The sequence below is a fragment of the Kwoniella mangroviensis genome, chromosome 3, assembly GCF_000507465.2.
Source record: "Kwoniella mangroviensis CBS 8507 chromosome 3, whole genome shotgun sequence".
Lineage (NCBI taxonomy): Eukaryota > Fungi > Basidiomycota > Tremellomycetes > Tremellales > Cryptococcaceae > Kwoniella > Kwoniella mangrovensis.
Window position 1 is genome coordinate 1,686,413 of NC_088829.1, and position 15,887 is coordinate 1,702,299.

The window sequence follows — 15,887 nt, forward strand, 5'->3', positions numbered from 1 at the left end:
AATATCCACACCCATTGATACTATTCCACAGAGTTTCGACTTCACCAGGCTCAGCTAGAGCCACTCGAAATCAAGCAAACTACATAAAGAAGATCAGTCAATATGTCTTGGTGAGCTTATTCTGTCCACATCGATACAGAATTCAGCTGACATCCGTGTGTTCAACCTAGGGGAGGGTATGCTACCTTGACTTCTCATCGAGCTCAATCCTGAACACATGTACTGACTCGTAATCAATCTCATCGCAGATTCAAGAAAGCCGCTTCTCGAGCGGGAACGACGTTGATGCAGAAGACAGGTCAAGTGGAACGAACAATAGATAGAGAGTTCGCAGAGGAAGAAGGAAGATACAAGACGTGAGTACACTGTCCTGCGAGACGATCTACGAGGTGAAGCAGAAGGCTGATTGAAAGAACATGTATGGATATAGGATGGAGAAAGAGACGAATAATTTGCAGAAAGAAGCTAAAGTATATCTCGATTCGATAAGAGGTGAGTTGATATGAACGAGGTACCTTGCGTAAGGAGTACAACAACTGACGGAGAGAATGTATATATAGCAATGGCATCCGCTCAGTCACGAATTGCAGAGACTATCTCACTATTCTACTCACACGATAGATCCAGTGATGTGAGTGTCTAGGCATTATAGCCGTTATTGTAAAAATCAGCTGAAAGTGATGTTTCATTTAGGGAGCGATGGCGGGGCACGCGTATAAGGCAGCTGTAGATGAAATGGACGGTGTAGTAGGACGAGATCTAGTAAGTGCCAGCTATCCGTCCAGTCTTGTAGCTTTTGCGTAGCTGATCATGCGACCTTCCAAACAGGACGCGCCATATCGGGCTACCGTACTGGAGCCCATCGGTAAATTGAATAGCTATTACCCCACAATCAATGCTGCGATAACCAAACGTGACCACAAGGTATGTCTCTTATCTCAATTCATCGACCTCCGCTTTCAGTACACTAGCTTCGGCTCCATAAGCTGATATACCGAATGAATTGTAGATGATGGATTACGATGCTGCTCGTGCGAAAGTCAAGAAGTTGGTTGAGAAGCCTTCGGACGACACTACCAAGTTACCGAGAGTGAGTCGTCAAGCTTCACATCAATAGGCTTGTGATGAGGTTGCAGAGCAATGCATTAGCTGATTCGAATTTGCATATAGGCACAAGCTGAACACGATGAAGCTAAAGAGGTGTTCGACATCCTGAACGAGCAGTTGATTACTGAATTACCTGTATTGGTCGATTTACGGATTCGTGAGTGACAAGCTCCACCTCATGACATACCTACAACTGCTGCTCTTCATCAATATCGCTCAGTCTGACGGTCACCAGTTCTGTTTCCTGGAAGAATTTGATACTCAATGCTAATTCATTTGACTCGTACCTTCTAGCCTACCTCGACCCATCCTTCGAAGCTATGATAAGATGTCAACTCCGATTTGCAGAAGAGGGATATGAGAAATTATCAGGTGTACAAAGGTGAGCATAACGACTCAATATAACGACAGCTGCCGTCTTCTCGTTCAAGGTTATGACGGTTATTCTGACATTGGGCTTTCACTGACATATCTCTGTTTTCGACATTTGTAGATATTTCGCCGATAACATCAGAGATGATTATGCCAATGGATCATTGGACGTACAAGTTGAAGGTGTCTTGGAAGAAATGAGAGAATTGTCTATCTTCGGACCATAAGAGCGAATAGCCAAATCAACGGAAGAAAAGGAGATTGGATTGGAATGTTGTAAACAAGTATCAACTTTAGAATGTCAATTTAATTATGCTATATCAAGCTCTGTCATCTTCATACGAGAGCTTCCTGTTTGCATTCGCGATCATCAGCAGCTATTGCTATGGATTATCTCGGAATGGCATGAAATGAGTTTTGTTAACCTCGGTCGTGTGTCTCATAGCTTGCGAGCCTAGGCACCGCTCTGGGGAAACCGCCGATATCCCCGCTTTTCCCACATCTTGATGCTTGCATTTTCATGTTCATTTTGTGTTTTGTTGGCCTTTGTGTCCATACATCGTAAAGATGGGTCAATGCTGATCAACACGCTAACGCTTGGTCTCACCGAGTCAGTAGTACTGCCCCTCCATCCGCTCCCCGCGACAGTTCCGTTTCAAAGACGAATCTTTCATGGTTATGCCGCTCCACATCTGCCGAGCATACACGTCTAACACCAGACAACAATATGCTACCAAATCGCTAACGTAGCCCCTGGGTCCACTCGATGAAACGGCTCACAAAGTATGGGGATTAAGGGTCTGAAATCATCAGCTGATGGGGGACCCTTCGATTGATTGTTTACTCTGTTTACTCTGAACGCGGTGGTACGTGCGTAGCTGATACCTGAAGACGCACCTCCGATACCTCGTAACACAGGGTTTCCTTGCATCATTGACCATCAACACAGACACAGACACAGATAATAAAACTGATATGGACAAAGGAAATTTTCGAATGATCAACGATTTCGTCTGAAATTTATTGATGCAAGTTGGGATCTTCTTCGAATCCACTTACTCGATTAAGTGTCTCACGTACAGTATAATTTGATACTCATTATACCGATTGTAACATACTAATACTATTAATTGCAAGCATACATCTCATCTCGAACACTTGACCTCGTACAAAACGGCCAAGAAGAAAAAAAAAGGGAAAACACGATAATATAAAATTACAACATAATCCTTCAAACCCTTCAAGCATCTTCATATCGTACGCAAAAGATTTACGCATTCAAAGGTTGGGTTTCATACGTTAGAGTGAGTAACTGCAATACAGAATGAATCAGCTCTTATCTCTTTTTACTCTTCCCTTCATCCGTCGCTACTTCATCCCAAAGGTATACCTTTCATTTGATTTGATTTCAAAACTCGCTTAAAGATATCACTTGGTCATCTTGTTTCATTGTTTAATCTGCTCTGTTCCTACTCGGTCTGTCGGAGTGACCAGATCAAAGTTAAGATCGAGACTGTAAAGCGGGATTAGATGAAGAAGGTTTGTAAGAGGGCGTCGAAAGGGGTTGTTATGCTTTGGTCTATATATCTCTCTTTCTTGTTCGCTCATCATTGATTATAAGTGATTGATTGCGATTCGATGGTCAATGATTGGATAGGAATGGAAGGATGGAGAAGGTCTACTATAACATGATCAGAAGGGAAGGAACAACCAGGTACCAGCCGACAAACAGACGAACATTCCCATTCAAAACGATTGGATGGTTATATCGTTACGGGGATATACGATCGCTCCCTTTTGTGTGTAGTGTTGGTATACGATGAGTATGATACGATCAAATTCAAAATCTTTGATTCTCCTCCCACCCTCGAATACCCTCCTTTGATTCTGCCTGATCGGATTCTATCCTCTCCTCTTCCTCCTTCTCCCTATATTTGATCTTCGACTCTATCATCCAGTAAAACATCCTTTGAACTAGCTATAGTCATAGCTAGTTTTGAAAAATCCAGATCTGCTCTACCTGAACCTCGTGTCTCTCTTTTGCTCAATCATGCATTGTTCTCCCCACAGCTGAAATGACCTGACTGTTTGTTTCTCTTCTCCTTCTCTCTCCTCTGTTGGCCTTCATCCTCCCTTCTGATCCCTCGTCAATGTTTGCCTGTTTTGAAGGTAACAAACCAGCGGTATGTGTCTCTCCCCTTTTCTCTTTTGCAAATAATTTCTACCTTCCCAAGAACGCACATACCTCTAATTTAAAATTTGACTATACCATACTATACCGTATCGTGTATACACACCATTGCCGCTTCTCCCTTTTCCCTTTACGCTGCTCTATACCTCTGAGATTCCCCCTTGCTCCCTTCCGCTGTTCATTTTACTCATTCCCCACAAATCATATTGTACCATTCAGAGCGAAAAAAAAAAAAAAACCTCCTTCCTCGCCATCATTATCATCATCATAATCGTTGTTAGTTTCACCTCCTACCATTTATCCTTTTTTAGTCTTTCTTCCTTCATCGTCACATACTTCTTGCCCATCAAGTTTATCTTGTGTGCCTTTTCACTTGTTACTCTTTTTTGTTGCTTCTTCCTAACCAAGACCTGGAGAGAAAGAACGGAAAATTTCCTTTCGTTTCTTCTCCTTCTGGTTGTGCAGTCATAAACAATCCCAAAAAGTCGCTTTTGTCTAGCTGACTCTTATTTCACTTCCTCTTGCTCAGACTTGCACTATTCCTCTCATATATCTTTCTTGCCACCCTGTCCATCGACTTTAACAATATTGGAACAGAACGCCTGTCGACTCAACAACCTGATCTACATTTCCACAGTACTGTGATCAACAAAAAACGCAAACGCAACGACACGACTTTCCTGACAATACAACACTGTTCATTCGTGTCTGATCTGTCAACAATCACTCCCCGACACTCACGTCAGCTCACACCTGTCTTGTCATTGTCGACAACCATTCTTGATTCCACTATAATCAGCTAAAAAGGTTCTTCAACACCCAAACCTATCGTTTATTGATAACAACCACCACCTGATCAATCGGTTACTATCCATTGTCACCCTTCTAGGATACTCATTCCTTTCACCCTTCCACATTTCTTTTTCTGCTTATAATCCTCTCGACAAGAGCCCCATCTATACTCTTTGCCTAAAACACTCAAGATCGATTGCCATGTCCAATCAGCACTACGACCCTTCAGCTGATCTTGCCGCTCGAATGGGTGGAATTGGGATTGACGGTGATGCCAATTATCCTTCACCTCAACAACCCAATTCTCACAATCAAAGTCCCGTCAACACCACACACAGCTATGCAAACATCCAAACTCCGACTTCTCGAGTTCCACCTTCTCAGCCTTACTCCCCTTATGGCGATCAACAAGGATACCCTTACTATCCTGGTACGGCTACTACAGGGGGATTAGGGGTAGGAGTAGGATTAGATGCCACGTATGCGGCTACAGCAGGACTCGCTGGAAATCCCAATGCCACTTATGGCTTCGTACCTCCTACACCTGATCTTATGAGTCTGCCTACATCTCAAATCTCTTCAGCTGGTTACGAAGGTAATTTCCCTGCTCCTAACGAAATCTATGGGAATCAACAAGATCTTAGACAAGGTCTTACCGCCACTCAACAGAACCCTCACAGTACTTCACCGCTCATCCCTCGAGCAACAAGACAAAACGCTCGTCCGCCACCCGGCCAATCTGCTTACTCGACGCTCCAACAACATGCCAACGCTGCTGCAGTCGCTGCTGGATACTACGGCTACCAAGATCCTAGATCTTACTGGATCGGTCAAAACCCCAACATGTTCATGCAACAGGGTAACAATAGAAAGAAGGATCATCAGGTGGGCTCGAGCTCGCTTGCTGTCGACAGGAAAGCTGATGTCATTCCACAGAACAACTCCTATAGTACCAGAAACCAGACTCTCTATTCGGTTCGAACCACTCAACGAGATGCTAACAACTCCCATTTCGGTTACAACGACGGTATAACACCTACGAGAGGAGCTTTCACCTCGCATTCAGGATCTTCACCTTATTCCTTGCGACAACATGGCTCAAACAACGCTTATCAACTCTCTCAAAGCCAAGGATATGGTGGTATGACTGGTTGTTCCCATCAAGGATATCAAGGCGCAGCCAACTTCGTTCTGAGATCGAAGAGACTTGAAGACCCCAGTGTTGTCAGAAGTGCTTTGCTGGAGGATTTCAGACTGAACAAGATCAGAAAGTGGGAACTGAACGTGAGTCCCTCAGAAGACCTAGGTGATCATCGATAGTAGATGTGAATCTGTACAATGAGACCCGAGAGCTGATGATGGTATATTCCTCTCTTAGGACATCTTCGGTCACATAGCGGAATTCTCCGGGGATCAACACGGATCAAGATTCATCCAGCAAAAGCTTGAAATTGCTACTCTCGAAGATCGACAAAGACTGTTCGACGAGATCATGCCAAACGCTTATCAACTCATGACTGATGTATTTGGTAATTACGTCACTCAGAAATTGTTCGAACATGGTGATCAAAAACAAAAAGCTGCTTTGGCCAAAAAGATGGAAGGTCATGTGTTGGCTTTGTCTATGCAAATGTATGGATGTAGGGTGAGTGATCAGGTGCTTTCCGATCGAGGACCAAGTAGACAAAGCTTATATACCGTGGTATATCAATACAGGTCGTCCAAAAAGCTCTGGAGCATGTTCTGGTAGATCAACGAAAGACCCTTGTCGCTGAGCTGGAGGGTCATGTTCTCGAATGTGTGAGATCCAGCAATGCCAATCATGTCATTCAGGTGAGTTAGCTTTGGGACGTCTGAATATATGAATCATTTGCTGATATCCTCCCAGCGACTCATCATTCTTGGACCGCCACAAACCGTGCCCGATGCATTCATTGGTCATATCGAAGAACTCGCCAAACATCCTTACGGTTGTCGAGTTATTCAAAAGATGTTCGAGAACCTGGACGAGGACATGAAGAGGACTTTGTTGGATGAGATGCATGAACATACGCTTGATCTCATGGAAGACCAGTTCGGAAGTGAGTACCGAGTTGCCCCATCGAAGGATGTTATTAGCTGATAGGGAATACAGACTACGTCGTACAAAGTGTCATCACGGTCGGTGCTCCAGCAGATAGAGACAAAGTCATAGAAGTGATCAAAGGAAAAGTGCTTTCTTGTTAGTCATACCTACCAAAAACCTGTCGTTTTATTAGCTTAATTGAAATCACTATAGTGGCTCGACACAAGTTCGCCTCCAATGTGGTCGAGAAAGCTATCCTCAATGCTAGTAAGGACGATCAAAGGCTGCTCGTTGATGAACTTGTCGGTGTCAAGGAAGATGGCTCCAACCAAGTTGGCATGCTCTTACGAGATGCTTTTGGTAATTTCCCCTTGCAGGTGAGCTTTCGGCGTGCCTCCAAGGCCATCAAAGTATAAGCTAATGAATTGTATGGTATAGACTGCATTGGTAGCTGCATCTCCTGAACACCGACAAGAGGTAAGCTAAACTCTGTATTTCTCCTGAGCTATTGAAACAGACTGACTCTTGTCATTCAGTTACTGGACTTGATCAATCCCATCTTACCTCAAATTCGAAATACTCCTGTAGGCAAACGATTGGAGAACCGAATCAATGACTTTGGCCATGAAGACACGGATACCAAATCTCATTCGGCTGATACTTCCACTTCGACTTCAGCTAACACCAGTGATACCGAGACTACACCTGGTGGACTCACCATGTCACGATCTACCTCTGAAGAGACCGGTCCCTCGTCTCCCCCTGAGATCAGACATGGGTTAAGAGCGAAATCAACTACACCCAAGATCGGTCATGGGAATGGGAATGATGTTGGGGTTGGGAATGGTAAGAAGGAAGCCAAGACTTTGGAAGATCTCTTGAAGTGAATATAACTATGAGTGATATGGCTAGGAGTGGTATCGTGGAATTCGGTGCGACGATGACGGTTTTCTGCTCAGGTGGAAGTGGAAAAAAGAGAATTTAAAAGAAAGTAAAAATCGAAATTTTGATGTTATATTGTTTTGCGTTTGATATATTGATCGGCCGAGATACGAGTGGAGTATGAGTATAGGAAATAGGTGGAAAACGAAATATAACGAAAGAGAGTTCTTCGTATCATTTAGTATATTTCTGAAAAAATCATTATCATCTCTTCTTCCTCTTCAAGACATATCTGATCTTATTTCACTTTATTTTCTCTTGAGATTGAAAATGATTCATCTTCGCTCCGATTTGCTTGTTTATACATTATATATATGCTGAAATGCTAAAAAACCTATCTATCCATCTATGATCTAATCTCGTTCAAGAGAAGCTGTAACACAACGCACCTGTGCCACATGCTGTCTGTCACAAGGTTGATGTCAACAAACATGAGGTCGCCACCACTCAACATCACTTTTGTATGTGATTGTCATTAATGATCACTCTCTCTTCCTCTGTCGCAGTGCTCATGTGTCGTGCGCATCTGATGTGGAAAAACAAACTCTTTCTCGGTCCATCTCAATTTCTTGTTCTCTTTCACTCGTTCTCGCCTTATTCAATCGATTGGGGGTTCTCCTCCGCTGTATCTGCAGCAAAATCCACCGTAAGTCTCTCCGATACATGTATCGTTCATCACAGTATCAATCTTGACTTATCTCGGGATATATCTACACTTTTCAGTACTGTACCAATCACATAGTTACCTAAAGCGATACCCACTTTCACCCTATCACTTTGCATAATCTCAACACGTCCTAACGTATCTTCATCGCCGAAATAATCATACGGAATAACGTCAGCTTTCTACAAAAGAAGCTCAATCATATTCTATTTCTCTACATCAACTCATTAAAATTCGCATCCCTCAGCTACTCAGTACAATCTCTTCGGAAGCGATGTCAGCCAATCCACCTGATTCTACCAACCCTCACCCTCACGCTCAAATAATATTGGTACCTGATGTTCAAGAGGCGATGCGAAACGACCTTTCTAACAGGCGGAGCACATGTAGAGGTTTCTCAATCGATTTCAAATTCGATACGATTCTACCTCCCGAAGCTCAAGATGCATACGATAATATACCAAAAGTACTGAACCTCTCTGGTGTAGTCGCTCTTAGATCATCGTACGTTCAAGAAGGTAGATCAAGAGTCGATCTTATTGGTGGAGATGAGACGATCAGAATGTCGAGTGGAGTGAAATGGACTTTACATTTGAGAACTAATAAGACGTTTTTCGATCCGTACCTGTTCTGGCTGGCTGATAATGTTGATGATGATATCAAGTCGTGGGATGACATGGAAGATGAAAGAAGGGAGAGGGAGAGAGAAAGGCGGGCGAGGGAGAATGAGGATACATCAGGAGACTTGACGAGGACCTACTAGCGGTCCGTAGAGTAGAAGAAAGCCGTAAGGGAAGGTCAGTCATGCTGTAGATAAGTATCATTTCACAATTTATAAGTATGAGCATACCGAGAAGGTGTCAATATAGCCATATAATTTTTCGATTGGTTCCTTGATATCTAATTATCGGTTGAATCGGTCAAGAGAGCTTCTCTAAACCATAGGATCTGTTGTATGATAGAAACATATGCACATCTATGATATATGCCATGCACCTTGTGGTAGTTCTTGCAATATCCAGGTATGATTATGCCATGTCACGACAATGAAGGAAAGACGACGCGCCAAATTGCAAGGTCGAGGATATCGGGGATAAATTTCACGCTGTCATCGGCTTTAAGCATTGCCATGGGTCTGAAATCATCCTTATACAAGTGCCACTGACCCCGCACCGAGTGTTATCACCGAATTCGCCAGTTTCCGCGTGGTCCATCGAATTATCCCCTGTAGTCTACCATACTGCAGCCAGGTAGTGGTGCATACTGGGCAGACACTCACTCACTACCACTCCATTCCACTTTTCAAACATTTCTCTTCAAACGTATCGTTACTCCTTCTCTCCTTTCAACCATCAAAATCAAAAGTGAGTATCAATCTTATACCACATACATCATCACGCACATCGCACCGCTGACATACGAACAACACCTTACAGATGGCTGTCGGAAAAAACAAGAGGTTGTCCAAAGGAAAAAAGGGTATTAAGAAGAAGGTTGTCGACCCCTTCTCCCGAAAGGGTACGTTGATGTTCAAATTGGATAGGATAGTATGAGATGGGGTGTAGATGAAGAGTGATAGCTGATTGCTTGCGTCCATCTTTGCTATATCTACAACAACTCTTCTCGCTTCGATACTTCAACAATTTTTCACTATGACTTGCCACATAAAATTTTACATCGGATTGGATTTACTGGATGGGATGATCATGATACACAGAATGGTACGACATCAAGGCCCCTTCATTCTTCGAGAACCGAAATGCCGGTAAAACTCTTGTAAACCGAACACAAGGTCTTAGTGAGTGGTTATATAGAGGCGATGAGAGTATGGATCAGAAATCGGTTGACTGATAATCTCGTCTGTTCGCTCTTGTAGAAAACGCCAACGACTCTCTCAAGGGACGAGTGGTCGAACTTTCTCTTGCCGATCTTAACAACGACCAAGAGCAAGGTTTCAGGAAGATCAAGTTGAAGGTTGAGGATGTCTCCGTGAGTTCAATAATCACATCAGATCATCACAATTCTGGCACTTCCACTAACAGTCATCTCGATCCCATTCCGCAGGGAAAGAACCTTCTTACCTCTTTCGCCGGTATGGACTTCACCACCGACAAGATCCGATCCGTTGTACGAAAATGGCAATCTTTGATCGAAGCTCACGTTGATGTCAAGACCACCGATGGATACTTGTTGAGATTGTTCGCTATTGGATTCACCAAGAGGCAATTCAACCAAGTCAAGAAGACCACCTACGCCCAATCTTCTCAAGTCAGAGAGATCAGAGCTAAGATGGTTGAGATCATGAAGAGGGAAGCTGAAGGTTCAGACTTGAAGGAATTGGTTCAAAAATTCGTTCCTGAATCAATTGGTCGAGAAATTGAAAAAGCCGCCAAGGTGAGTTGAACACTATACTCGACCTCTCAGGGGATATAGTCGGAGAGGGGAGGCTGACCTAATTTAATTTGCTATGATAATTATAGGGAATTTACCCTCTCCACAACGTCTACGTGAGAAAATGCAAGATCATCAAGGCTCCTAAGATTGATGCTTCCAAGCTTCTCGAACATCACGGTGAGGCCACCGATGTCAACACCGGTGCCAAAGTAGTCAAATCAGGAGAATTCGTCGAACCCGAAGTACTCGAGTCCGTATAAACGATTGGATTTTCTATTGTTATGACTATTATTGGGATGAGGTAGATTGCATGTATACCTATGGCAGAAATGATTGTTCGACGTTGCATTGAAGATAAGATTGCATCTGTTCATTGTGATCGCCCCAGTAGCATCGGTCTGTTTCTTGACAGCAATACTGAATGGCACGTCATCACTTCCATCGCATGGTCCAGTCACTTCTCCTCCGCTCATCTTTGAATTTGAACAGACTGATTGTGTGGTAGGAATGGACGCTCATTCACACCGCATGCAGAACCCAGTAGCAAATTTGAAGATAATTGTATTGATTATCAGGCAGAGTGACGCGCGCATGAGACCGTGTTATCAGTCTCATACGTGTACTGATCCGATGCATCTGGCTGTCCATCCATCTGCTCACCGCCCATCAATGTCAGTTCCCAGCTCAATCCTCAAACTCTTCCTCCCTTGCTCGTCGACTCGTTCTCATTCCTACATCTCGATACCTATCTGACTTCCCTTCGCTCCGCTCTCCGCATTTCGTCCTTCGGATACTTTCGCTCTGTTCCGTTTATAGCCATTCCTCTAAGTTGAGGTAAGTACAGCTCACATCTCCCAAAATCTGTCGAGGTCGCGTCACCTTCCCGTCCTCATCGACATCAGTTGATGAGATCAGTGGTGGTCAAAAGACTCGTGATACCATCTCATGCTGACATGTAACATCATACACTCTCTATCCCTTCTGCCACAACCTGTCTCACATACACGTCAACGTACTACCCTTCTACTGGAAAAATAAACTCTGGTGATACCCTATCCTTCCCAAATATGTGAGTCGCCTATTCAAATCTCTCTCCCTCCACCTATACAGTTAAAGGCTGACATAGCTATCACTCATATACGTATATATGCACCTATAGATTCGATCTTTACTTACAGCTTTTATACCCTCGCTCAACTCATTCCATCCATCTTTCAAGGTCACTTCGAATTTCGTCCTGAATAATAAAAACCGTCACCCAGATTATCTTTACCCATTCATCCTGGTGATCTTCCTTCACTGTCTTTTAGCTTTTTAGAACACTTAAGGAAACAAAGAGTTGAATTTACGTTTGTTTGACTTAACAAGAAAAGTAATCTAATCACCATATTTACGTGCGTATCAATTCAATTCAGTTCACTTTCACTTTCCACTTTCTGATCAACCCAAATCAAAGCTTTCTCACGCTCCCATTTCATTCATCTCTTCCTTTCCTTCCTCCCAAAAGTTCATTTTCTCGCTTTGGGAATCTCATTTGACAGTTGTCAATTCCTCTCTTCTTCACTCTGTTGCAAAATCGGATTTGTTGGGTTGTTTCGCTTATATTTTGTCTGTCTGGTATAACATTCATACAATTTACTTCACATTCGCCCCTCTTACCCGCTTACTCTGTCTCTTGAACCTTCTTTGGCGACACCAAACTGCTCTTCTTGCATTTGCATTGCATTCACGCTTTTCATACCTTCTTTAAACCCAAACCAACTCCGATAAAAAAACGTCAATATAACGACAATAACGACCACTACGTCTCTGCCTGAACGCAAAACGAAATCACTTTGATATCTCGCATCTTATACAACGCGAACTCGCAAATTTCACTTTCCCCCCCCTCAAAACCTGAAAACGTCGCTTGACTGTTTGATGCTGCTATCTTATTATCTCAACGATGGACGGAACTTCGATCGCATCTCGACTATCACAACTTCCAAATGGACTGGGCTCACCTGGATTCCCACCCAATTCCCATGATGGCACCCATCACAATCCACTCGGTACACCCGGTCTAAACGATCCTCGTACATCTATGATCGGTAATCCATCTGCATATCTACAAAATCTATCAAATTCATCCTTCAGTCCATCTTACAGTCAATTTCTCTCGTCCTCGCTGACTCAGTCGTTGGACGGGTTAGATCCCGATATTATGAAAGTGAGTATTGATCCTTTGGTCCTTTGGTCACGAGTGTATCAATAAGCTAATGAATGTTGGATTTTCTAGCGTCCCTTTGACACATCTACTTTACCTGTTAATCCTATGAACGGGATGCAACCTCAAATAGATTCCTCATCTTCCAACTTTGATAGTTTCCCACCTAAAAAGGCGAGATACGATGCTTCCATCCAGAACAACGCTGCAATAGCTACTCCAGGTGGACCAACCAATCTTGGTGGAAACAAACCTTTCACTCCTGGGTTCAATGCTGGATCAAATAACGGATTTACCGGTACCCCGCTTAACCTTGGTGGACCTCTCAACCAGACCCCACAACAAACCCCTGGTATAGGTCAACCTGGTTCGGCCACCGGAAACGGTCTGCAAAGTACTCCGTTTATGATGAATGGGTTGAATGGTATGATGGGTATGGGTGGATTTGGTATGGGCGGATTCCCCTTGAACATGGTCAGTTGTCGGTAGAGCGTCCGAAGTGAAATACGCCTAAGCTGACGGTCATACGCACATAGCAAAATTATGCTGGATCACCAATCGTCTCTCCATCGATGAACCCTAACACGATGACTGGTAATTACGGTCCTGCTGCTGCTGCTGCCGCGGCCGCCGCTGCTGGAAATACGACTGGTCGAACCGTCTATGTCGGCAATCTTCCATCTGGTGAGTACACGCCGTGCATCAGATTCATATTCGTAGGAGGTAATCTCGAACCTGATGTTCCTTGTAGAGGCTTCCGTTGACGAACTCCTCAATCTGGTTCGATTCGGACCGATCGAGACCGTCCGATTATTACCTGAAAAATCATGTGTGTTCATCTCTTTCCTCGACGGTTCAACCGCTGCTGCCTTCCACGCCGATGCTTCAGTCAAGAAGCTGGCTCTTCACGGACAAGAATTGAAGATCGGATGGGGTAAACCTTCCGTCGTTCATCCCAACGTCCAAGCTGCTGTGGCCAACAGTCAAGCTACGAGGAATGTCTTTGTTGGTAATCTCGATCCCGAGATGAACGAACAACAATTGAGGAATGAACTCAGTAGATTCGGTCCCATCGACCAAGTCAAGATTGTCAGAGATAAGAACATTGGATTCATCCATTTCCTGAGCATTGGGACTGCTATCAAGGTTGTTAACCAACTACCTGGTGAACCTGGGTGGGAAGGCAAACGAGTCAATTATGGAAAGGTTAGCTGCATTTTTGTCGATCCAATCTAGACTATCAGCTGATGTAGTCATACAGGACCGATGTGCATATGTGCCAAAAGCTCAACAAGATGCCGTCCGACAAGCTCAAACGCAAGCTATGACCGCCGTCGCTTCCCAACATGCTCAAATGCCCGGAACTCCATTTTCCTCTTTCTCTCCTATGACAGCTGGATTTGGTGGATTTGGTACACCCGCTTCAGCAGGTTTCGGTTCCCCTCTCTTCGGTAATGGATTTCCCTCTGCGGGTAATTCCGGCTTCATGGATAGCAATGGCGCTAATCAAGTTGGTAATCGAACTGTCTACCTTGGTAATATACACCCTGACACGACGGTCGAAGAACTATGTAATAACATCCGAGGAGGAATGGTACAACAGATCAGATATCTCACTGAGAAACACATTGCTGTGAGTTGAAGACCATGTTTTCGTTTGGTATATAGCTGACCAGCACCTGATACGGATAGTTCATAACATTCGTTGATCCAGCAGCTGCCATGCAATTCTTCCAACATGCTCATTCGGTCGGACTCTTAATCAATTCTCGACGATTGAAAGTAGGATGGGGTAAAGCATCTGGACCTCTACCTGCCTCTTTACTCCAAGCTATCCAATCTGGAGCGAGTAGGAATGTCTATATCGGTCAGATCGCCGATTTCACCTTGTTCAGCGAAGAGAAATTACGTCAGGACTTTGGAGAGTTCGGTGGTGAGTCAGGTTCGCTCTCAAGCGAACAGTACAGACCCTTGACTGATATTCGTATTGTGCAGAAATCGATATGATCAACTTCTTGCAAGAGAAAGGTGCTGGATTTGTCAACTTGTAAGTGGAGATCAGCTGGCAAAACAATCGCGGGGAAGGGACCACAGCTGATCACGATACGTCCGTTCAGCACTTCCATCCAAAGTGCGCAAAAAGCGATTGAAGGTATCAAGCTCAAACCTGAATATGCTACTCTGCGTATCTCTTACGGTAAAGATAGATGTGCCAACCCTCCCAGAGCGTCTCAGTGAGTTCGATTAGAATTACTTAGTCTTCGTCCATCAGTTCTCTATGCTGATGTGAATGATATAGTCAAACGCCAGGTGGTAGACCCAACAATCACCGGGTTGATTCCAACCAAACACCCAAAGAGCCCATCCCTTCCACTAACGATGTCAAACCTGCTAATGAAGAATTACTGGGAGATGCAGATTACCCCATAGAAGACGATGGTTATCTAGGTGAAGAATTGACTGATGTGCCAACTTCTTACGAGTAATGTACTTGTTAGTTGTGTTCGAATGATTTCAGATTTTGGGGATGTGTGTCATTTTAGAATTGATCATGTTTTCCTTCTTTTCCTTTTCTTCTTGATGTCCATATATATACTCAGATCAGTCTATCTCATCATCGTTTTTCTCTTTCTCAATCAATAATCGTATAAGATCAGTATACGAAAGAAATGAAAATGTTGTTTCTGCTTCACCCATCTATCTCAAGTGCCAGTTTCCAATACCGGAAATTGAATTTAACCTTTCGCATATTCAGGGTAAAATCCACTGTGACCTGTTCAGACTATCTTCACGTAACTTTTGGCGTTGGTGGTTGTCTCTGACATGCAAATGCAATGCATGAACATCTTTTGTCTCAGATAAGCTATTATCAGTCAAGTGAACACCTGCACAGATTCCGAATACTACTCTCGCACGACTGTGTAGAAGTGAAGTAACTGGTAGAAGCAGAGTTAGACTCTTGTTCCTTTATCAGTTGTATCCTGTATATCCTGAACGTTATTCGGTCCCATTCCCATCAACCCATCCACGCGCAGACACAGACACGTCTCTAGTTTTGCAACATTTTTCATTTTTCCCATACTGCCTAGCAACTTCATTCTGTCTGTTGACCAGATACTATCATCTCCTTTCAAATCAGTTTCATCATACTATC

At 43.7% G+C, this 15,887-nt stretch overlaps 4 protein-coding genes across 4 annotated transcripts; all 4 read left to right on the forward strand.

Moving 5' to 3' along the window:
- Positions 1-4,663: 4,663 nt before the first annotated feature.
- Positions 4,664-7,414, forward strand: I203_108450 (uncharacterized protein; the record flags this gene model as incomplete). Its single annotated transcript, XM_065518401.1, has 9 exons — positions 4,664-5,347; positions 5,399-5,746; positions 5,841-6,107; positions 6,179-6,295; positions 6,351-6,543; positions 6,597-6,683; positions 6,741-6,904; positions 6,966-7,004; positions 7,064-7,414. The coding sequence occupies 9 exons, from the start codon at positions 4,664-4,666 to the stop codon at positions 7,412-7,414; spliced, it is 2,250 nt and encodes a 749-aa protein (XP_065372766.1).
- A 993-nt stretch (positions 7,415-8,407) lies between these two features.
- On the forward strand, positions 8,408-8,896 carry I203_108451 (uncharacterized protein; the record flags this gene model as incomplete). Its single annotated transcript, XM_019148623.1, has 1 exon — positions 8,408-8,896. The coding sequence occupies one exon, from the start codon at positions 8,408-8,410 to the stop codon at positions 8,894-8,896; it is 489 nt and encodes a 162-aa protein (XP_019002206.1).
- Positions 8,897-9,569: 673 nt separating this feature from the next.
- I203_108452 (40S ribosomal protein eS1) lies at positions 9,570-10,787 on the forward strand (the record flags this gene model as incomplete). The annotated part of the gene is made up of 5 exons (XM_019148624.1): positions 9,570-9,651; positions 9,851-9,931; positions 10,010-10,122; positions 10,198-10,527; positions 10,614-10,787. The coding sequence occupies 5 exons, from the start codon at positions 9,570-9,572 to the stop codon at positions 10,785-10,787; spliced, it is 780 nt and encodes a 259-aa protein (XP_019002207.1).
- A 1,685-nt stretch (positions 10,788-12,472) lies between these two features.
- Positions 12,473-15,219, forward strand: I203_108453 (uncharacterized protein; the record flags this gene model as incomplete). The annotated part of the gene is made up of 9 exons (XM_019148625.1): positions 12,473-12,736; positions 12,806-13,207; positions 13,270-13,417; positions 13,485-13,939; positions 13,995-14,366; positions 14,426-14,666; positions 14,729-14,780; positions 14,851-14,967; positions 15,033-15,219. The coding sequence occupies 9 exons, from the start codon at positions 12,473-12,475 to the stop codon at positions 15,217-15,219; spliced, it is 2,238 nt and encodes a 745-aa protein (XP_019002208.1).
- Positions 15,220-15,887: the final 668 nt, after the last annotated feature.